Source organism: Rattus norvegicus, chromosome 1 (assembly GCF_021556685.1).
Source record: "Rattus norvegicus strain SHRSP/BbbUtx chromosome 1, alternate assembly SHRSP_T2T, whole genome shotgun sequence".
NCBI lineage: Eukaryota > Metazoa > Chordata > Mammalia > Rodentia > Muridae > Rattus > Rattus norvegicus.
Window position 1 is genome coordinate 9226292 of NC_141534.1, and position 24027 is coordinate 9250318.

Here is a 24027-nt window from a genome sequence, read left to right on the forward strand (position 1 = left end):
ATTCTTTAAAAGGGAAACAAGAATACCCTTGGGAGGGGATAGGGAGGCAAAGATTAAAACAGAGGCAGAAGGAACACCCATTGAGAGCCTGCCTCACATGTGGCCCATCCATATACAGCCACCCAATTTGACAAGATGGATGAAGCAAAGAAGTGCAGGCCGACAGGAGCCGGATGTAGATCTCTCCTGAGAGACACAGCCAGAATACGGCAAATACATAGGCGATTGCCAGCAGCAAACCACTGAACTGAGAACAGGATCCCCGTTGAAGGATTCAGAAAGACTGAAAGAGCTTGAAGGGGCTGGACACCCCTTATGAACAACAACGCCAACCAACCAGAGCTTCCAGGGACTAAGCCACTACCCAAAGACTATACATGGACTGACCCTGGGCTCCAACCTCATAGGTAGCAATGAATATCCTAGTAAGAGCACCAGTGGAAGGGGAAGCCCTGGGTCCTGCCAAGATTGAACCCCCAGTGAACGTGATTGTTGGGGGGAGGGTGATAATGGGGGGAGAATGAGGAGGGGAACACCCATATAGAAGGGGAGGGAGAGGGGTTAGGGGGATGTTTGCCTGGAAACCCGGAAAGGGAAAAACAATTGAAATGTAAATAAGAAATACCCAATTTAATAAAGATGGAGACAAAAAGATAATTGACTATTACGCACATAATATTTATCATATACTAATCCATTCCCTTGATTTGATCCCCTTAAAATACAATGGCACCGTCTGACTCTTCAAAGCAGATTTTTGACTTAGCATGTTTAATTATATATACATATATATGTATATATACACAGGTATATATACATATAATCATACATATATACCATTTCCCTTTATTCCTTCCTTTTTGTTTCTTTTTTCTTTATTCTTTCCTTTTTTTCTTTTTGAGATAAAGTCTCAGCTAATACTGGCTTCCAATTCACAATCCTACTGTCTCTGCCCAACAGTGTTAAAAATCCCACGTACATATAGTTACAGACAGTTATCTCTTTATCTTTTTAATTTTTTTGAAAATCATTTGTGTGTCACATGTTTGTACCCCTTCACATTTAGCCCATGTCCCTAAATCTAGGTCAATTCCTTGTACACAGCATAAGTTGTATCCACAAATTGTATCTTCTTGGTTTTGTAAAATCCATTTAGACTTACTATATGCCTTTTGATTTTGATTGCAATCTATTTACATTTAAAGTAGTCAGTGATGGTTGAAACATCATTCTTGCCGCCTTGTTGATTCTTCTTTTTTCTTCGTAATTTGCTTGCTTTCATATTTCTTTGTTGTCACTCACAGTGATTTTCTTTTCTTTTTCTGCGGTGGCACGCTTTTATTCTTATCTCTCCACAGTTACATTTCTGTTTGAAGACCCCTTTTTTCAAATATGTCTTCAGAACTCATAAACATCTATTTCAAGTTGATGGCAACTTAACTTCAATCACATATAAAGTTATGAACTTCTATACCCGTTGCTTAAAATTTTCAAAACCTGCTTTAGTAAGGTTTAAATATTTCAACCTCCCTTATAGTCCGCCAAATGAAGAAAGGGGAGGAAAATGGCTAATAGGATAAGGGGGAAGTGGACCTGTTAAGAAGTTGTTTCTTGGGGGTGATTCCAATCTTTGTTGTCTGCCATCCAGTCCACTAGGCAAATACATGAATTATCATAATCACCATCATCACCACCACCACCACCACCACCACCATCACCACCACCATCATCATCATCACCATCACCACCATCATCATCATCACCACCATCACCATCATCATCACCATCACCATCATCACCACCACCACCACCATCACCATCATCATCACCACCACCATCACCATCACCACCATCATCATCAACCACCACCATCACCATGATCATCACCACCACCATCATCATCAACCATCACCACCACCAGCAGCACCATCATCATCATCACCATCATCATCAACCATCACCATCATCATCACCATCATCATCAACCATCACCATCACCACCACCATCATCATCACTACCACCACCATGACCACCACTACCATCAGCAGCAGCAGCAGCAGCACAAGTCACCAAAGTGGCAAGAAGCAGCTGGAATGCCACCAGACGTTCTTTGGTGCACGTCTCCCTATGAAGTCACACCAAGTGAAGACCAGAGAAGAAAGCAAGGCAAATCAATGCAAGAGCTTCTTTAGTGAAGTCCATCATCGGCGAAGCCAAATGAAGGCCAGCAAGGTGAGCCAATGCCAGGGAGCTGTCCACCATCTGTGGAATTATACTCATATTTGGATTCTTTTCAAACATCACGTGTCCTCTCACGCACCTGCTCCAGCAAAACGCCACATGCCCTTTCACCGGATAGTTTCCAGAAAGACACCACGTGTCTGTTCTCAGCAAGAATCCTCTCATAAGACAGTTTCCAGAAAGACACCACATGGTAATTGCATCTCCAACAAAGCCAGCAATTCCCACTTCAACCATCCTTCAGGTTCCTGACACCAGACTCTTGTCTTCTCCATGTGCACCCAATGATGGACTCCTGTGTTAGCTTCTCAACACGTTTACTCGTTCACTTTGACTTTAGTGATATTTTCTTCCTGTGAATAATGTTGCTGGCCATTATTTGTTTCAAACTGCTGACTAGTTTTACTCTTTGTAAAGCTTGATTCCTGGGAATGAACTTCTCAGTCTTTCTTTGTCTTCTCTACGAGGGAAGACTTGTAATCTCTTCTCCATTTACGACACACAGTCTGTTTAGGTACACGATTACCCGTTAAATTTTCTTTCTTTATGGTACTTTGGCTACGGAGAGCTTTGTCGAGAAACCCGTAAGTAGTTGTATAAGGAAATTATTGGTATGCAACGATTTGACTTCTTCCTTGATGCTTGAAAATTTTTCTCCTTTGACATTTCGCAATGCACTTTTAATGAGTCTCGACTTGGGCCTCTTTAAGTTCACTTTAATTATATGCTGTAAGAGGTTCATAAATTTGGGCATCCATTTCTCTCTCCAGATTTGGACGATTTCTGCCTGCGCCTCCTCTTGTTCTTCTGGGACTCTCATACATTAATTCAGTTCCTGGGATCATACACATCCTGAACATATCTTTACTCTTCTCACTTTTCCCTTTGCTTATTTCACTTGGGGCAATAATTAAATGACACCTGTGTTTGCGACCTGTTCTACTTTATCTTCTGCGTTTGAAGTTCTATTACAACTTTTATCATTTCAGTCATTAAATTCTTTAGCTCTAAGATCTAAAAATATCTTTATTTCTTTGTGGCTTTCTGATTTTATTTCATTCCTATAGCCATGTACTCTGTTTGCATCTTTTTAAATTAGATTATTTTGAGTTCGTTAGAAATATTTATTTCTCTCTTGATTATACATCTCTTATCAGGTCTTTTGGGGTGGTGCGACATTTCCATGACTCTTTCTGATACTTGAACCCTCACTTTGTTGTCTATACATTTGAAGACACAGCGATCTTTTCCAATCTTTCCTGGCTAGCTTCCGTGGGAGGAAAGCCTTATCTGTCCTACCAATCCAGCTTAGCATTTTAGGTATCCCAGTTAGTGGCATCCATGGTTACAAGATCATTTTACGGGGGCCATAGAACTCACTTTGTGGTTGGGCAGGTCTGCTGTTGTTATTCTGTGCCAAAGCAGCTGACTAGCGGGAAACTCTGGTTCAATAGGGTCAACTTGGTCGTAGAAGTGACTCTGGCTGAGATCTGCTGCTGCACAGAGCCTGCCTGGGTCTTCACAATCTGTGGGCAGGTGGAAGAAGCACCTTATCATAAAATAAGACTAAAAGAAATTATTCAGAATAAAGAGAATACTTCTCCTCCAGACTGCCCTTTATACACAGGGCAATCCTAATTTCCTACCCATTAGTAGGAAAACCTTTAATATGAAAACAATGGCGTTTACAAACCAGGGGGGAAAAACGTAGCGCTTCTTTCTCCTGAAATATTGATTGGTTTCCCTCTTGTGTTTCTGATTCTGTGACGGCAGGATGTATGAACCCAGCTTTTCCTCAGGTATGGTTCTGAAAGTCCCGCTTCTGCACCTGATACCTCCTGCTTCTCATTGGCTGAGTAGCTGTTTGCTATTCTGTCAGTGCATAGGTCTGCATTTCTCATTCTGTTGACCTTCAACTTCTCTGTGCACTGAGAACGCCCACCATCCCATCCCATCTACCCTACCATTGTGTGGAAACTTCCAGACAATTTCCAGCTAGAATCATTTCGTCCCTGATTTACTCTAATACCTCAACCCTGGGTCTTCACTAACCACATTTATGCTTAAATACCTATTAATTTCTTTACTACATTCCATTGAAGTTTTCCCACTTAAAATATTAAAAAATACAGTTTCTACATGACAGCTTTCATATATCTTCATGAATGTAGCACCCACTCCAGCTATTGATACTGAATTAAAACTGTAAGTAAAACCACGCCATGACATGTTCAGATATCATGGTTAAAGTAGCTGATATAGTATTGGAGACATACTGGACCATAAGTGTTTTCAGATCTCCGAGCCTAGGAGAGGGAGAAAGGAAAGTTAAATGAAACAGGATCAAGAATGGTATTTCTGAACTCGGCTAAGTAGGAGGAAGGTGTGATGCTTTCTATGACTGAGCAGCGGGGTAACATGAAGCCCTGCTAAGTCCCCTTTGTGTGGATGACGGGGTACTGTTTGACTTCAACGCTGACTTTCTTTAGAATAAGAAGTCTACAGAGCCCGTCCCATAGTTATGGCTAAGAGATGAGATCATTAATTTACAACCAGAGAGAGGTGGTGCCGCAATGCATTTATGTTAGATAATAAAGACCACGAGAAAGACCTGGTGCTGAGAACCTAGGCAGAATGAACACATACATAGACTCAGCAGGGACCCAGCACTTTCCTTCTTTAATATTGTCCCTTTTCCATGTTGCTACATTGAATTCTCCCTGGCATAGACTAACAAGCTTGTCTACTGTACGAGGCAGCACAGATGAAAAAGCTGTACTTCTCACGTCGGTCCATTTGTCTCCATAGCAATCATAGGAGATAACTGGAGGTCATTAACATACAATAAGATCAAAGGGACGCCAGCCCTCCTTCGTGGATCACCGGTTGAAAAGGAAAGCTGAGAAGACATCCTGCTTCACCTTGGGGCTGCACGGCACCTGGACAGCAGGCCTGACGACTGGCGTTACTAATATTCCATTTCTTTTTCATTAAGAAGCAGCACAGTGAGTATTCAGATCCATGTTAGAAATGTGCAGACAGAAAATGGGCTGCTACCATGGAAACCTCCCTGATGGCCTTTGTGGTGAGCTTGCTGCTTCCTAGATGCTAGCAAACTTCATACAACCCGGGCCAGTCAATGCTGGCCATGCCACTTCTTCCCAAGAGCCCTGATGATTAATGTTAATGAGCACCTTGAACGTGGGGATCTGAAGGGACAATATTTTTGTGTTTACTCGTCATTGGATGAGCCCTAAGATATACTTTGGACTGCAAAGTGAGAGCCAATTCAAGGTCATTTCCTGATACTTGTCTCACGAAAACAAACTACATCATTGCTTTAAGGAATCACATACTGAGAAATAAACTATTAAAAGTGAACTGAGAAAGAGACTTATTGCCTGCTTCCCTTCAACAGATCGAGTTCACTTAATTACCTGAGCACCAGCTACTTCTACACAGCGAGCCCCTGAAGGGAACTTCCTCTTAAAGGCTTAGTGCACAGTGTTAGAAACGTAATTTTTACTTTCTATGTGTGGTTATTTCATTTACTCAAGCCTACGCAACAACCATATTAGTTCAATATGTACTTTGATTTTCTATAATTTGGTATGTTTACGTAAGTGTGCACAGTCAAAAATTTTTAACTGAGTTAACCAGTCTTTGTAGGCGATGGGGGCAGGCCAACTACTAGTAAATAGTAGAAACTATTTTTATTCTCTCTGATGTCTGTTAGGAGACTATTTCTTTTATCATTATCTGTTTGTGCGTGCGTGCGTGTGTGTGTGTGTGTGTGTGTGTGTGTGTTACAATGTTAGTGAATACATTGGGTGTTTGTCCTCATCTCCTACCCTTTGAGACACTGTGTCTGGTTTGCTGTAGAATATGCAGAATATGAGTTGGCCCATGTTGGGGATCCTTCCCACTTCCCAACTCCCCACAAGCAGCTGAAATTACAGATGCGTGCACTTCTACATCTGTCCTTCGATGGTCTGGGGATTCAAACTTGCACTTGCAGGGCAAGCACTCTACCCAGGGTACCATTGGCACAGTCCTCATGAGGCTATTTTTAATGATCGGTTAGATTGGAAATCCTGGCTCCTATTGTGCAGTTCTCCATCAGAGGAGCTCTGCAAGCAGCCCATTTCCGGTTGTGGTTAGAAATTATCATCGTGCCTGGAATCCCCAGTGTGGACAAGGAAAGAAAATGAGAGAACTGATAATTTAATCATTTCTAAAGACTCATTCACGACATTTCTAGAAAGACAAATATGTTTTGACAAACATCGCTAACTCTAGTTCTCACTTATTTTGTTTTTTAAAGACGCAGACATTATTCTCTGAGGAAATGTAACCGCCAGCGCGTAGGAAAGGCACCCACCATCTGCTCTGCCCTGCTTCTCAGCGTTCAAGGATTCAAGCCATTTATTGTGACTGTTGCTCCTCCCCAGCTTTTTTTGAGACAAGATTGTCATCCGGCATTGATGTGATAATCTTCCCGCTTCAGCCAATAAGTTCTTGGATGATAGGTGTGTACTGTGATGTCTGTCCAGATTGATGTTTCTTTGACAGTGTACACTATCCCTGTTCAAGAATTACTTCGACTTAGCAAGCTCCTTCCAGACACTGGGCATTGCCCCAGGCTATGAGGCTCATGTAGGGATTGCCATAGCTCTTGCCTATGAGAGCATAGCCTAGTGGTGCTGTAGTGTGGTGTGTAGGTGGATCAAAGCTGTGTCACTGGGTATGTTGTGAGAGTCGCTGGAAGGGAGAACCACAGGTGAGTGACAGTGTCAGAGAAATGGTCTCGGAGCATGAAATGTATGATGTGAGACTCAAAGATAAAGAGTGGTGGTAAGGCCTAGAAGGAAATAATAGATCAGGTGGAGAGATGAGTATAACATGTATCGGAGGTGAGTTCATGAAATTTCAACAGAGCTGATATGTAGGGCTCTGCAGACAAGGCAGAGGGAGCCGCTGGGTTCAGCCAGCACTTTCCGTGTTATGACTGTCACTCTCTCTCTCCATCAGTGTGCACATGCGTTCTCTCTCTCTCTCTCTCTCTCTCTCTCTCTCTCTCTCTCTTTCTCTCTCTCTCCTTATATATTTGATATATTTGATATATTTGATATTTTCAAAGTTCCATCTCTATGCAAAAGTAAAAAATAAAAATTTCTCACAAGAAAGTTGGTTATCAATTGGAGAGTGCATGAGCCAACTATGGCATCTTCGGCAGGGATAATGGTTGAGCATTATGCTCAGCCTGTATACTGCATAAGCAGAAGAATTCTATCCCCTAGAACACACACTTAAGAAAATCAAGCATGTCCTTGCAACTCCAGTGCTGGGAGACAGAGACTGGAAGACCCCTGGGACTTACTGGCTGCCCAGCCTAGATTTTACTTGGTCAGTTGCTTGTCTTGTAGCCATCCTAGAGTTTTGAGGAAATACAGGCTGAAAAACGTGTGCTGAAGAGGTGGAGGAAGGAAGATCACAAGTTCATCTTGGGGCTAGAAGGATGGCTCAGCAGGTAGAGTGCTGGCTATTCAAGTCTGACGGTCTGAGTCCAATATCTAGAATGCAAGTAAAGGTTGGCCGAGAGAGCAGACTCCGTAAAGCCATCCTTCCATTTCCAGAAGTAGGGCAAGCGCACCCCTCGCCCCTGTATATCACACACATGTACAAGATAAATGATTCCTGAGGAACAACTGCCTAGGTTGTCTTCTGCCTAGGTGTCTCACACACACACCACATCTACCTGTACCCAAATGCACACATCTGCAGGGACATACATGCACTCACAGACACACGTAAGCACTCAGAATGTGGTATGCCTGTATGTGAAGTGTTTCCCAGCTCTAAAAAGGAGTGGATAGCTCATTCAATCTACAGCACACTAAACTAGAGAAGCTGGTCATTTGCTAAAGGCATCAAATTGTACGATTTCTATCTGTGCGATGTGTCCAGAATAGTCAAATACCTGTAGAGTAAAAACAGACTAGCTATTGCCACTGGCTAGAGGCGTAAAGAGTAAGGAGTTGAAGCCTAAAGCAGAAAATGGTTCTTCTGGGGTAGCACAAATATCTAGGGGGAGAGTAATGGTATGCCTACAGGCTCATGCACTGAGTGTGCACGTTAAAGGAGGATTTGCGCTAGGCAAATTAGTTCTCTCGAAAACAAATGCAGCAAGGTAGAATTATAGCTAAAACAAGTTTGATCATATACTGCTAATTGTTGAAAACAGATGATGGGGAGAAACTACTCCATCCCACCATTGCAACAGAAGCAGACAAAAATCCAGATGTCCCTATTTATACACCTTCCTTCTCACACGAAGATCATGTCGCATCACAAAGAAAGGCTTAGATACAAGGCAGCAAATCTCTTGTTTGACTGTCATCAAACCTTAGCATTTGTTTATGTTGCCCATCCATCCATCCATCCATCCATCCACCCACCCATCTATCCATCCATCCATCTATCCATCATCCACACATCCATCCATCCACCCACCCATCCATCCATCCATCCATCCATCCATCCATCCATCCATCCATCCATCTATCCATCCATCCACACATCCATCCATCCATCCATCCATCCATCCATCCATCCACCCACCCATCTATCCATCCATCTATCCATCCATCCATCCATCCATCCATCCATCCATCCACACATCCATCCATCCATCCACACATCCATCCATCCACACATCCACTCACCCATCCACACATCCACTCACCCATCCACTCACCCATCCATCCATCCATCCATCCATCCATCCATCCATCCATCCATCCATCCACTCGTTCATTCATTTCTGCATTTATTAAAGGCTCTAAGCTAGCACAGAGGTTCTCAACCTGTGTGTTGAGATCCCTTGGGGGGAGTCGCATATAACATCCTGCATATCCAATATTTATATTATGACTCATGACAGTAACGAAATTATAGTTACGAAGTAGCAATAGAATAATCTTATGGTTGGGAGGTCGCCCGACATGAGGAACTGCATTAAAGAGTTGCAGCATTAGGAAGGTTGAGAACCACTGTGCTAGATGGTCATGCTACAGCAGCCAACAGAGGAGCATAGCCCTTATGTTCAGAGCATCACTGTTTGGAAGGATGGGAGACACTTACGGGACAATTCCAATAAGCTGCTGGGAAGACGAAGCCCAGACCTGAGGTGGAAGGGGAATCAGACGTTTTCTTAGAAGAAGGGAAGTTGAGGGTGATAGCTAAGTAGGCAGGGAATGGGGCCGGAAGCAGAGTGACAGCTGAGAAGAACAATGTGGAAAGCACGTGACCTCTTAGGAAGAAAGACTGTGGACTCTATATTAGATGCTCACCAGAATCACAGAAAGATGTGTATTTGGGAGGAATTGGCTCACAGTTGAAGGTGTAGAGAATCCCCATTATCCGCTTGGGATGGCTACTCCTGGTTATCAGCTTGACTTCATCTGGAATGAACCACAATCCAGAAAATGGAAGGCACACCTGTGATCCAGATTTTGGGGCTGAAAGACACAGGCTTCTGAGCCAGGTATGACATGGGATGGCATACGCTTTTGATCCAGATCTCGAGGCATAGTGGCCATGAACAATTTATACTCAGGCAAAGTGGTACAAGCCTTTAATCCCAGGTCTCTGAGATCAGAGTAAGTTCCATATCCAGGTGTGGTGTTATCCAGCTTTAATCTGGTCCATTCCTTCTGCTGGAGGCCTACATAAGGACAACGGAAGAAGGAAGACTCATTCTTCTTTGTCCGCTTGCACTTACTTGCTAGCACATCTGTTGGAACCTACTTCTGAATTCCAGCTTATACAGAAGGCCAGCTAAAGCACTTACCCTTGAGGGACTGAGAAACTACTGGATTCTTGGACTTCACATTCACAGCTGCCCCTTATTGGAATAGCTAGACCGCAGACTGTAAGTCACTCCAATACAATTTATTTATTTAATAAATAGAGACATTCCATAAGTTCTACGACTCTAGAGAACCTCGACTAATACACCACTGTCTGGAAGGTGAGGTCCAGCGAAGCAAGCGGTACAGTTCCACCAAACCCCAACCGAGAGCTGTAGATTCCAAGTCCACAGGCCCCAGAGCCAGAGACTCTGAAGGCTGAATGTAGAAGACAGATGTCTCAACTCATCGATGAGTTTGATGATTATATTGTCTGTAGATTCGAATGCCAACTTCTTCCAAATACACCCTCCCAGACAACTGGAAGGAATGAATGGTTTTCCAACTATCTTGGTTTCCCTTAGCTCAGACTAATACCCAGTGTGTCTGGGGGATGGAAAGAAACTGAGTGTGGCTGAAGGACACAGAGCGGGGGTGGGTGGTGGGTGGTAAGACAGCATCAGGAGATGATGTGGCAGTAATCGGCAAGGTCTAGATTATATGGAGCCTCTGAAGAGTTCAACCGTGTATATTAGCAGTGAACATTCTCTAGGTTCCAAGGCTCCATTCTTAGTCCTCCATCTGATTGAACCCAAGATCGTGTGTGTGATAGCACCATCTTATGATCCAGAGTCCAGGGCTGAATAAGAAGGGAAAGAAGAAAGTTGAATCCTTGGGATGGCAACAAAACAAAACAAAATGGAATGGAAAAAAAATCAGAAATAACTTTAAGAATAAAGGTCAATTGACGAGATGCATTTATTTCAGGCTGCTGAAACTGTTCTTTAATTTAGAGAAAGACTCAACCCTAAAATATGTCCTGAAATAATAGTGAATCTGTGCTGGTTTGAATGAGAATGACTCCCAGAGGCTCATATATTTGAATGACTGGTTCCCAGTTGGCGAACAGTTTGGGAATGATTAAGAAGGGTGGCCTTGTTGGAGGAGGTGTTTTGCTGGTGGTGGGCTTTAAGGTTTCAAGAGATTACACCAACCAGGGCTACATACTCCCTCCCCATTCTGTTTCCCAACTCTCTGTTTGATGCTTGTGGATCAGATACAAGTTCTAAGCTACTGCTCCAGCACCATGCCTGCCAGCCTGCCGCCGGGCTCCTCGCCATGATGGCCATGCCTTCATGCTCTGAAACTGTAAGCAAGACCCCAGTTGAATGCTTGTGTTTAGACGCTGCATTGCCTTGGTCACGGTGCCTCTTTACAGCAATAGAAAACTTAAGACAGGGTCTTTTTCTAAAACTAAAGCTTTCCTCAGATTTCTCCATAACTAGATGAGAGAGGAGTATATGTTAAAAATGCCAGAAAGGGTACCCACAAGGGCACTTTAAGAGGCCCCTTTATGCAGTCAAGACATGGCTTTTAAGACCTAGGCTGTTTCAAAAATCAAGGGAAAGGGGCTGGGGATTTAGCTCAGTGGTAGAGCGCTTGCCTAGCAAGCGCAAGGCCCTGGGTTCGGTCCCCAGCTCCGAAAAAAAGAAAAAAAAATCAAGGGAAAGAGAACCCCAAGCTTACTTGGGCATTTGCTTCTCTTATGCAAAGAGAGAAAGAGTAATACACTAGAAATAGGTTTTTTCCCTTTAAAGTTTGTTCCTGGAGATGTTAAACTCATCTACCTGGACTATGGCTTTCTACAAGTATCTATACTCCGAAATGCAAAGAGCATGACTTCACATTGTTCTCTATTTGGAATTTTTTATTTTCTAAAATTCTTTTGTATTCAGATATTTTATTACACCTATTCATTTCATTTATTGTGTGTGTGTGTGTGTGTGTGTGTGTTTATATACAAGCACTATCAACCATGTGTAGACATAAAGATAAAACAGTAAATATGTGGAGATTAGAGGATGTCTTAAAACACAATGAAATTATATTCATTATATTGATGCCAAACTAATTATATATACTTCAATTTCTGAAAAATTTATACATGCATACAATGTACCACAGTTGTATCGATCCCTCTAGATCCTCCTAGATCCTCCCAACATATTTCCTATCTCTCTCAACTTCATCTTCAAAGAAAAAAAAACTACTAAGTTCAGTTAGTGGTGTACATATGCATTGTGTGTGGACTCACCTGCTAGGGCAGCAGCTCTCAATTTGTGGGTCGTGATCCCTTTTAGGGAATGGAATGACTCACAGATATCTTACATATCAGATATCTACATTACTTTTCATAACTATAGGAAAATCACAGTTATAAAGTAGAAATGAAATAATTTTATGGTTGGGGGGGTCACCCCAACATGAAGGACTGTATTAAAGGGTCTGCAGCATTAGGAAGGTTGAGAACCAATGCATTAGGTCATAGGTAACTTATCAGGGGCTGAACTCTCTCCACAAAGGAAAGGGTCTCTCTCATTGGGAGCCAGCAACTACCATTAGCTTCTCGGGTAGGGTGAAGTGTCTAGAACCCCACCCCACCCCTTTATCCATATAGAATCTTATCCCTTGTTCTTGATCTTTTGCAGGTCTCGTTCAGATGAGCAGAACTGACTGCCAGGTCATGAAATCTGACAAGCAGAGATCCTACGCCATCTTATCAGTCCAATCATTTTCTAAACCTTTCAATGGATTTTTGGGCTAAAAATTCATCTATGTAGTGGGCACTCTGGGTGGCAAGGGGGGATCGAGGGTCATGTGTGTCTGAAAGGGATTTTGCCTGAACCGACAAGTCTTTGGCTCACTGACAACTTCTCCTGTGCTATTTACTCCTCTAGGGAATGAACAGCTCTAAACAGAGTCTTTGTGACAACACTTGGATTTCTCAAGAGACTGGCAAGAATTTATGAATGAATTGTCACTTTTTTTTCTTCCTAGCAGAGCTCAGAAATCAGCTAATCTGAGCTACAGGATACTACCTCTTACCCAGTGTATTCCCAAGCAGATGTCATAGGGCCAAGTCACTCACCGTTTGCTCTTGCGAAAAGGTTTGTGTTTGTACCTGTAAATTTATGCACTGTTCTAATTTATGTGAGATTTTTGAATGTCATTCTTAGATTTTAGGTGACTTACACATTTGCTTTTCCTATTGTCATGTGAAAATTTCACAGCCCAAGGATACGTCATCATGCAAAGAAAAATAAAAGCTATACCAAGATGGAGATAATCTCTTGAAAACTTCAAACTAGGAAAAATAAACTCTTGGGGGGGAAGTCTTAAGTCGAAGGACTAACATGATAAACTTTGAATTTAAAACACAAACTTTTTCTGTAAAAGGTGGCTAAGTAATTAAAGCAACAGCACTGGGGAGGGGATGGTCTTGGTAGAGCAGGCTGAGTCGCCACAAAAGACTGGTGGCAAGGCAGGGGGCAGAAAAGGGGCAGAACACCCACTGACCCTGCCAGTCAGCTACCAACGGCTAGAGAACCCACTCAAGGACAGATGTTCTAACAAGACTGAAAAGAAAGAAAGAGGTGATCTTAAGGCGGAGGAGATGGTTTGGTCGGTAAAATCTGCTGACCAAGCAGGAGAACCAGAATCCGGGCCAGGGGGAAATCCCACAACTAGGGAGGGATAGAGGGGTAGATTCTGGGAGTTTCCTGGCCAGCCAATCTAGCTGTATCCAGGACCTCTAGCTTCAGGAAGAGACCCTCTCTCAAAAATTAAGGTGGAGACTAAAGAAGAAGCATTAAGTCAGCTTCTAGCCTGCACTTGAACATGAACCAGTACACACTTGCCCCGCCCCATGCAAGCATACATGCATGACATTGGTGGAGAGAGTGGAGGTAGAATCTATCCTGCTGTAATTCACAGAAGGATCAAAGTCCTTGGCTCCATTTGAACCCCACGTCTTTGGCTACCCAAAGGTGACCTCCTCTTTTTTTGCCTCTAGACCGTCTTCTTCCTCTCCCTGGACCTTCAATATCTAATTCTTGTTCACCCTCCTTGGAGGGTTATATGGTACTTCTGTGGGGAAGCTTTTTGCCACCCCTGCCTAGGGAACCCATGGACTCTCAGAGCTGTGCCCGTTTCTCCTATGAACTGTATGATAATTATCTTTTATTTTCCTGTGTCCTTCAAAAGCCTGCCATTTTTGTGGTCAAAACCAAAGCTTCTACGGCCTGCTTACCTCCTATCTAGCTTACTGTCTGGTATACTGCTCACTAGACACTAGTTTGAGAAAGATAATGAGCTTCATTCTGTATCAGCATTTATACACACACACACACACACACACACACACACACACACACACACGAACACACACACACACATATATATTTCAGACTGTGGGAGAATAAAAATATTGTGATAATGATATCAAGACAGTTACTTCTCTCTCTGATAATTAGAGGAGAGACTCCTAACCGTATGGCATCCGCATTCTTATGGTGATTTGAGAAGAATTTTTGCTTGCTGCTTTTGTTCATCTCCACTTTATATTTCATTGACTCTTGATGGCGGATCTTAAATCGGGTACAGCTATCTGTTCTTTTAAATTGGCGACTTTATTTTCAATTAGATTTTACTTTGGAGCCCCGACACTGCTCAGTGCTACAAGACAGGCACTTTCTCCCTCTGGGTTATTGCTGGTTGAGGAAGCCACTCCATAACAGTGAGCCTCGCAGGCCTGGAGCCACTGTAAAGGAAGGCACAGAAGCCCTCACATGCTGCCCACTAGAGGACATGATCTGAGACTTCAGGTGCTCTCCTGGTCTCGGAAGCCCAAGACAGCTCACCACAGGGAAGCTGAGAGAGGCTGTTAGTAAGTAAAATCTTCTTCTAACTTGAAATGTTTCCCGTGCTTAAACTGGATCACCTCCCACATGGGCTGTCACTCCAGCAGAGGGTGGCCTCCGGGATTTCTTCTTGAAGTTTAGGAGCTCCTGTTGGCAATTTAAGTAAATCAGGCAGGTAGGAAAAGGGACAATAAAACTGAGATTCAATCTCAGAGAAATGAGTGGCAGGGATGTTGTAGACACTTTATGTGGTTACTATTGAGCAAAGTATACGACACCATATATATATGATATAATACATACACATATATGTATATATACATATATACATACATGCATCACGGTTTCTCTCACTAAGCTAACGTAAGAATATTTCGGTGCCATTTTGACTGTCCCACTTAGAACCTGTAGACAAGGAGGCTCTCTATTTTTTTTAAGACTCCGGGTATGGACATTTACTTTAATTGGACGGCGAAGGGAGGGGACTTTGAGAACAAGTATTGAAACAAAAATCAAGACCTCAGACTCTAGCTAGATTTAAAATCCCCTGATGGGATTCAAGAAGCTGGCGACAACACCCCACAGAGAAACTGACCAAATAAGGGGCCTGAGAGAAGCTCCCTGAAAACACGATGCAGAGTCTGGGGCCTGATGGATGGACAGACGAGCAGGACAGTGACAACAGCAGATCTAGATTGGGAGAAGTGACCTCTGTAAGCATGGAGCAAGTTAAAGCTTCAAAGCTGAGGAACACTTCCTGGGACTGACAGAGCGGCTGCAGGTGGACAGTACTGTGGCTGGATGACGAGGACGGGGGAGGGGAAGGGGGAGGGAGACCGCCAGAGGATCAGCAGGGCTGGGTAATAAAAAGCCTAAAGTGTGTAAGGCAAAGAGAAATCTACACGCTCAGATCGTTTTTTAAAAAAGTCGTCTGTGGACAGAAGGGGGGGGGGGAATGGCAGGGGGCGGCAGCTTCATGCTCTTGCTCAGGAGACACTCCTGGAGCTTGGATCACAGTGTTAACCACGGAGGGAGGCAGAGCAAAGTGTGAAGTTTCTGAAGAGGCCTCGGAAGCACAAGTCTGAGCCACTGGTGGCCTGTGGCTGACACAGAGAGATGACTTCAGGATGTTTGGTGTGTTTCTCTTATGGATAATGAATGGCTGATGATGCTGGGGCTGGCGGGGGGACTGAGAGTTTGTGCATGGGATAGGAAATTCAGGTATGTCCCGAGGCAACCGTTTTGTGATTCCTGAATGAGTAGATATAGTATAAGCTTGGGAGAGTTTCTGAACGGATGACTAGAGAAGAGACGGGATGACTCAGGGAGAGTGAATGGGAGCTGGTACTTGGCTCTGGAGAGCTCCAGTATGGAGTTTTCTGCAGCTGGGAAAAGCCGGCAAAGAAACTCAGAGGGATTGCAGAGGTGGGAGGCATGCGTGGGAAGACTGATGTGGTCCTGAAGGAAGACAGTGTTTCGAAAAGTAGGGATAGAGCGACACTAGAGATCAGTCCTAATTTAATGAAACCAAATCACTAGTGACATCTTGTGACATCTGTAGAGGTTTTGCTAATAAACAGGTAAGCCACGCTGGGTGGGCTAATAATATTAATAATATACACTCTGGGCCTATGCAAAGCTAAACATTACCATAGTGATCACAACAATCTTAGGAGGACGGTAGGTACTATTAATCATCTAGTCTACAAAGAGGGAGAGTCAGACAGAGCGGTCACATGACTGTCCCAAGTGCATACCTTAGGAGCACGACTCAGGCTCAGCCAAAGTCAAGAGTTCATTCTCCCAAACACTACAGTGTCCTGACTCTTAAACATGCCGGTGAGCATGGAGATGATACAGTGTAGGAAAGTCTTGAGAGTGGCTTAGCTGTGAGTGATGCCGTGGGCAGCAGATAGATATTCAGGTGACTGTTCCTACAAGAGCAGTGTTTGTAAGGCAGAGCCAAGAAATGGGTTCAGATATTGACAAGACGTGTCTAGGAGGGAGACTGAAGTCATCGAGGAATGAAGGGGTGATTGTGGAAGGTTGGAGTCGGGGGCGGAGGGGTGGCTGAGCACAGGTGTGGGGACTCCCTGCTGGGGAAGAGAAAATGGGCACTAAAAAAAATCTTTGCAGAAGGGGCCAGTTAGATCCCTTTCTTGTCCTAAAATAAAAGGTGAAAGGCATAAGGAGAGTGAGGGGGAGGGGTGGACAGAGACACAGGTTGCATCACAGAGATGGCAGCTTCAACTCGGTGATTCCAAAAAGCCAAGGGTAAAGCAACCACGGTGGCAGGATGGCCAGAGGGAGCTGAGTGGCTAAGGTAAGGCTCACAAGGAAAGTTATCTGTGGGTAGGCAAGGTTCACAGCGCCTCTAAGTCCTAGCTCTCCAGGGACCCGGAGAGCAACTGAGAACCAGCCCTTTTAGGTGGGAGAGGATGGGACTCAACAGTAACTACCGGGAATTGGGATGGGAAGTGTACTCAGTCCTTCATAGTCTAGATGCAGAGCTAAGAAACTCATCTAACCTGTGCCCTGGTGAACCCTGGTGAAGGACCCAGTGCAAATCACCGTGAGACATATCCTCGGGTGACCACACAGGCTTCTGGTTAGAATCCAAGAAAACAATGCTTTTTCGGCAAAGTGTTCGTGGAAAAAAAAAAGAGAGCGGATTGGAATAATGGGAAAGCAATGACATTCTCAGCTCCCAGGGGAGAGCTGAGCTCTGGAAATAACTTAATACACGAACCACAGGAACGTTTCAGAAGGAAAACCACTTTCAACATTCTCAATAGACAATCACCATGAAAGAGGACCAAGGCCCATGAGAAGGACAGGGCACAGAATGGAAATAAAAAAGTGGCTTGGGGAAGAGACAGAGACTCTGCAGACATGCAGGATTTTTTTTTTTTCTGCTTAGAGAAACGAAAGTCTTTCATGGGGGTCTCTCTCTATGTGTTCATTAGTCTTCACAAGTACGAGGCATTTTAGAAGAGGCAAAAAATGAAGCCAAGAGAAGATCTGATTTTTTTCCCCCAAAATCCTAAGAAGCAGGGAGCTGAACAGAGCATCCAAACATCTGCATATTCAACCCCTAACCTTCAAGGAGTGAAGAGATGCGGAAGGGCTCTTAGCAACTCAGCACGCTTAGAGGATACAAAACCAACAACTGCTAGAGTGGCGGCCAGTGTACTCCAGTTTCTCTGATTACTGTCTGTGTGTTGTACATGTGTGTGGTGCATGAACAGTAATGTGTGTGTGTGTGTGTGTGTGTGTGTGCATGAGCCCTTACATGTATACTCGAAGACCAGAGCAGTTTCTCAGCTGTCTTCCTCTGTGAATTTCATGCCTATTGCTTTGAGGCAAGGTATCCCAGGGAACTAGAGACTCACCATTTTGGGGAGGCTGGCTGGCCAGCAAGCTCTCAGGATCTGCCTGTCTCTGTCTCTCAATGCTGGGGTGACGGACATGCAGGGCGATGTGTAGCATTTCACATGTGTGCTGGGGATTACAACTCCGGTCCTCATAACTACTACACAAGTACTTCTGACCCACCGACTCGTCTTCCCAGGCTGCCATTTCTCTGATCTCATGAATATCTTGACTACTATCTTCTTTTTTTCCAGATGGGGGCATAGAGGACCACAAGGAGATGTGGCTGATTCCTGTGACCTCAGTACATACTCACTTGCTTGCTCTTGGAAAATTCTTGCCTCAAAAGTTTCACTTGTCATTGGGCCGTGGAGACACCTCGGTGCCAGACTTTCCTCTGTTACAGCAGATTCCCATATCGCTCACCTACTTCAGGACATGAGTGGAAGGGCAGTGGGCTTTCCCACAGCTGCTCCCTCCTTCACTCGCCCTGTCTCTCAGATGTGAGACACATAGAAGGTCCTTAGATCACATTCCAGCCTCGGGCCAACATTTACCGAGGATTCTCCCATGCTCGCCTTTAGTGTAAAGGTATTTCCTTCTCAGGAGTCTCCTCAGAACTCAAACTCAATTAGCAACGACACTTCCCCTTCCCTTTTCCCTTCCCCAGCTAGGCTGGGAGAGTTGGGGAGATGGTCAAGATGAAGAGTGGGCTGCTTTGACTTTGACAGTGGGGAGGGAGGCAGAGTCCTTGGCTATCCCTTCACTAGCCAAGGGATCTCACTTTCGGTTTGGGCCCAGTATTCCAGTATAGAAAATCCGAAAAGCAAAATGACAACCTCCCCCCTGCCCCAGCCCCCAAAACTCAGGTACTATAAAAGACATAAAAGTCACCAGGAGAGGCTGTTACATTGGAATAAAAGGTTCAGGTTGATCAGGAGAAAATGCGACCTTCTGGGGAAGAACACTAAAGGTTGGCTGTATTTGCTCACCTGGTGAGGAAGCATCCTGTTGAATGGGACTTTAGTATGATCTAAATTTCTACCTACATTCTAATTTTTTTCATGTCTAAGAATACTGTGTTTTACAGTACACTTTAATTTTGTGTCAGACATTTTCAGTGTGTCTGACGATAATGTCTGTAAGGAGAACGCCCCCGCTTTCATTTCAGCAAGAGCTTGAGAAGATACGGAAAGGTGCCAACAAGAAAACAAGACAGAACCCAGGATTCCGTGGCTGACTTTGGTGGGACATAGCCTTCAGATCTGGAACCGTTTGGGGCTGGATCATAAAAGAAAAATCACATTGAAGTCTGATTTAACTTTTTTTTTTTAATGTTGGGAAGTTGTTTAATGAATACATATGGGATAATGAGATTCGGAATATGGAATCTGTCTTAAAGCATCAAGGCTGTGAGACAATAAAAAGGTTATTTTCACATCCCTCAGAGTTGTTTTTGATTTCTAAAGTGCAGACTGTGTGAATGAGGGAAGTGAATCACACAGTGAGGGGAAGAACTTAGCACCCTAACTGACATCCTCGAACCCTGAAGAAGAAACCATCAGGAGATTCAGTAGCTGCGTGTTGAGAGAGCTTCTGAGAACTGACGAGAGCAAACGAGAAAGTTGCTGTTGGGATGGAGGCCTTGGTCTGTGGCCTCTGCATAAAAGCACGGGGTCCTCCAAGACCCTGCAGACTCATACCATCCTCTTCCATAATTTCAATCCAAGGAAGCTGGGGCCCAGGAAGGTGAGGCGGGGGAAGAAGGGAACTGGGGCCCCAACCTAGAAAAAAAGGGACTTAATCCCTAGACTTGACCACACTTGATGTTTTCTTCAAAACACACAGAAAAGCGAAAAGTCCCGTAATGCATTCATCCACAGAACTATTCACACAGGAGGAGGCAGCAGGGGGTTTAGTTAACGGTGTGGGTTCTGAGCCGTGTACACACGCTTGCACTAGCATTTTGGTAATAGGCTAGTGGTTTGTCTCAGGCAAGCCATCAATCCTCTGTGAGCTTCTATTCTGTCTCTGTAAAATGGGTAAGGAGTGCTTACCTTGTAGAGTAATCCAAAGGAAATAAAAGCATTAAAAAAACACGTAGCATAGCATCTGTCTCCAAGGAGTAGCATCATGATTCCTGATAATCATTATTCTGCTGCAGACCAGAGTCCCACATTGCATGCTTAGCATCTTATAAAAGGGTATCAAGAAATGTGTAGGGGGTGACAGCAGAGGGGGTACGTATGGGAAGGGAGTTAGGAGCGCCTCAGAAGCGGACAGAAGAATGCTTGTGTCTCAAGTACTTGAGCAACTAAGAGGACAACTCGGCAGGCTGGCACAAGTGTGTCTGAGGAGTCTAGGGTGACCAAGGAATGCTAAGCTTGGAGAAGACCCCGACAGGACTGGGGGATGTGTAAGTTCAGTGGTGACAGTGAATGAAGGTCCCTTTCTCAACAATCCTATCCAAATTTAGGAGGAGACTAGATCGAGATGGAAAGGAGACTGAGGAGACTGGAGAAACGGAGTCCAACAAGAGTAGCCAGACAGCCTGGCTAGCAGCCCTGAGGTACAGTCAACTTGCCATACTCAGCTCCGGGAAGAAGAGCCATTTATTGTATAATTATCACATGATAGGAGGAACGGTTTCTCCCATCTTGGCATGAAGTTCTGGAATGATCGAGTACACCACCGGTGTGCTATCAGAAGATTTCATTTCCTGATTCCTGCACTGTTGTGTCACTGGTATGTTGGGCCATGAGACCGTCTGGAAGGGAGCAAAAGCCAGTACCTTTTGACAACAATTAAACCCTTGGATTAATATAATGTGACTTGACTCGAGGGGCATTGTTTAGCTTTTGGCAAAGCTCTGAATGCCTAGGGCAGAACACCAAAGGGAAAAAGTCTGCTTTGAAAGCTCTCTCAGAACAAATCTAGGGAATTTGCTGGTTAATGAAAGTACATGTCTAAACAAGTACTGGTTTGCCGAGGGAGTCCGCGGGGCTGGCAAGCCTCACTTGGCACGGAAAGCATGAGTAATGCTTCATTTTAACGAGGGAACTTGGGGGTCTATAATGAGGACTGTGTGGTATTTCCCATGCGCCTCTTTGGAACGTGGGCTGATTGTATACACAGTGGAAGAAAAGTCATCAGAAAGAACATGGTTCCCGAAACCTCCAGGCTCTGCAAGATCATTTAATGGCATATGAATAAATTCTCAAAAATACACCAGAGCTCCCAGAGAGAACTTCCTGTCCTTGCATAAGCCAATACACCGCAGTGATGAGCTTGCCCGGGTAGAGAGCTGACTTTTAAGGCCAAAGGCAGTCTCGGAGAGCACCCGTGAATGATTCTGCATCTTCCACAGTTGGCTTTTCAGAAGCAAACAGTCTATAAATATCAAGTTCATATTTACAAGGCACACAAGTTCATTTCTAAGATACAACATTATTTGTTTACATTTCACCAGTAAGACAAATCTCTTGGACTTTTTTCTATCAGAGAAAGTCAATATTTAAGATTCTGGGTGGGAAATTAAAAAAAAAAAAACCCTAGACAGTGATTAGGAAAATAAACGTCCCATGTTTCCATGAATAGCATTTGAGTAGTTGGTGGTATGGCCAGACACAGAAGGCAGGAAGGTTACTCCCCATTCATTCTGAGGTCTATACTCTGAACAGCACGTATATCTAGTCACATCCTATGACTTCCTGTTGATCAGTGTACTTCCATATTGGATATTATATTATGCAATGTGTGTGAAGTCCTATGTCGACTCCACTCTTTGCCAATCGTAGGCTGTCTGTAGGCTCCATGGAGACTGGATCTGCCGAATTGCTCAGGGTGATAGCAGGACTAAGAACAGTTGTGAGGTGTTTGTAAGAATGCTATCCAGGACTCTAGGAGGACTAAAGGAGGGGCTGGTGACCCAGAACTCAGAACAAGAGAATGCCAAAGGAAGAAAAGCTCACAGGAGTACTCCCTTACCCCCACCCTGTGTTAGTTTATCAGAGTGGACTTGAAATTATAAAGAGAAATTTAAAATTCTCTGTGCTAAGATAGATATGTCAAAGTGTGGAAATATGATAAAGACTGAAATTGACGGGAAATACACTTACTAAGCAAAATTCTTATCAGATAAATTTGGCACTGTATCTTTAGACTTTTTGTGGTTTATCTATCCAGATATCCAAAAACACATCGGTTAAGCACACTCTACTTGTAAGCGATCACTTTGAGATAGGTTCTAAGCAGATCCACAAACGTTTTCACCTACAAAAGCCAACCCCTTTGCCTTCGCTTGTTTGTTGCAAACCCCACTCCCCCAACAAAAGCGACAACAAAAGCACAAACCCAGGCAAAAGGAAAAAAAAAAGCCTTTAAGCTATAAAACCAGCATCCAAGACAAACATTTAGTTTGAAAACAAGTTGAAAAACGTAGCCTTGGAAAGCACACTGCTTACATGGGATTGTTCAACAAATTCCTGCTGTGTGAGGTTTGGCATATATTTCTAAAAATATAAGCATCTGGGGAAACAAGACAAAGCCCAGGTCTTGGACCAAATGAGGCACGCGGTGTGAATCTGTTAGTGATTATATCCATAACGCATTAGCTGCCCAAATTTAGCGGCGCGGAATCTAATACAGAACGAATGCCCAGCAGGCTCAATCCTTACCACAATATATAGCCCACGGAGAAGGTGCATATGGCGGCGAGCCCACTGCTTCTGCTGGGGTACTGGTGGTGGGACGTTCTCATCTCGATTAGTATAAAGGGCAGAACCGTCGTGTGCTGGAAAAGAACAGGGAAGACTGGATTCTCATCATTGCACCTTAACGGTCATTGCCCTCCAACAGGAGAATGAATGGTATAAATTCCCAGGGGAGACCCACACCAGACACCTGTGCACGGCTCTCCCATGAGAGAGACGGCTACGAAAACATGCTCTGCAGCCACTGCTCTGTTAGCACTTTTTCCTGTGCCTCAAGCATCGACATTTTATTTTATTTGATATTTACAATGGGAAATGTTTACAATATAAAAGGGCGTAAAGGAAAATGGAGGGTAGACTGAAGAAAAGACAGAGACATAAAGACAGCTGAGTGGATTTTCACGCTCAGCTCATGCTCTGTTTTATAAGGTCCAGGATCTCCTACCTGGAGACAGGTCCTGCTCACTATTGAGGTGGATCATCTCCCATCAATTAACGGAATCAAGATAACCCTCTACAGGCATGTGGGGAGGTTCATGCCCAGGGAATCCTAGATCCTGTCCAGGTGACATTAACAGTGGGACGTTTTTTTCCGTTCTAGTTAAGATCATACTGGGATAGTACTTTTGTTTCAGACTCACAATACTGTAGTTGAAGGACATTTTAAATATTATATTTAAAAATCATATTTTAAATATTTAAAAACTTTAATATGAAATATGTTTAAAGTATTTAAAATTTATATACACTTACCATTATGAAAATAGCATTTCTTTTTCCCTTTTATTGGAAATGATTTTTTCATCATATAATATACCCTGATTACAGTTTCCCCCCCTGCACTTCTCCCAATGTTTCCATATCTCCCATCCCATCTGGATCCACACCCTTTCTGTCTCTCCTTAGAGAACATAAATGCATCTAAGGGGTGGTAATAAAATAGAACGAGATAAAACAACCAAACAGCTTGGACTAGGACAAAGCAAACAGACGGTAAAGAGTCTGGGAACAGGCACCGGAAACAGATATCAATGCACGTACACACTCGTTCACACAGTCAAAAATCCCATTTAAACCAAAAAAACAGAAGC

General features: G+C 43.8%; 1 protein-coding gene across 5 annotated transcripts in view; it reads right to left on the reverse strand.

The window, feature by feature from the left end:
* Positions 1-24027, reverse strand: part of Aig1 (androgen-induced 1) — a 230092-nt gene that overhangs the window by 22138 nt on the left and 183927 nt on the right. For 2 of the 5 annotated variants that reach the window (NM_001134425.1, XM_087651499.1), the window contains exon 4: positions 22901-23016. The exons of 2 other annotated variants lie outside the window; for them this stretch is intronic. In NM_001134425.1, coding sequence (NP_001127897.1) covers positions 22901-23016 — 116 coding nt within the window. Of the gene's footprint in view, positions 1-925; positions 3769-22900; positions 23017-24027 lie in introns of those variants that run through there. One more of the 5 variants, XM_087651524.1, reaches the window with a different exon arrangement.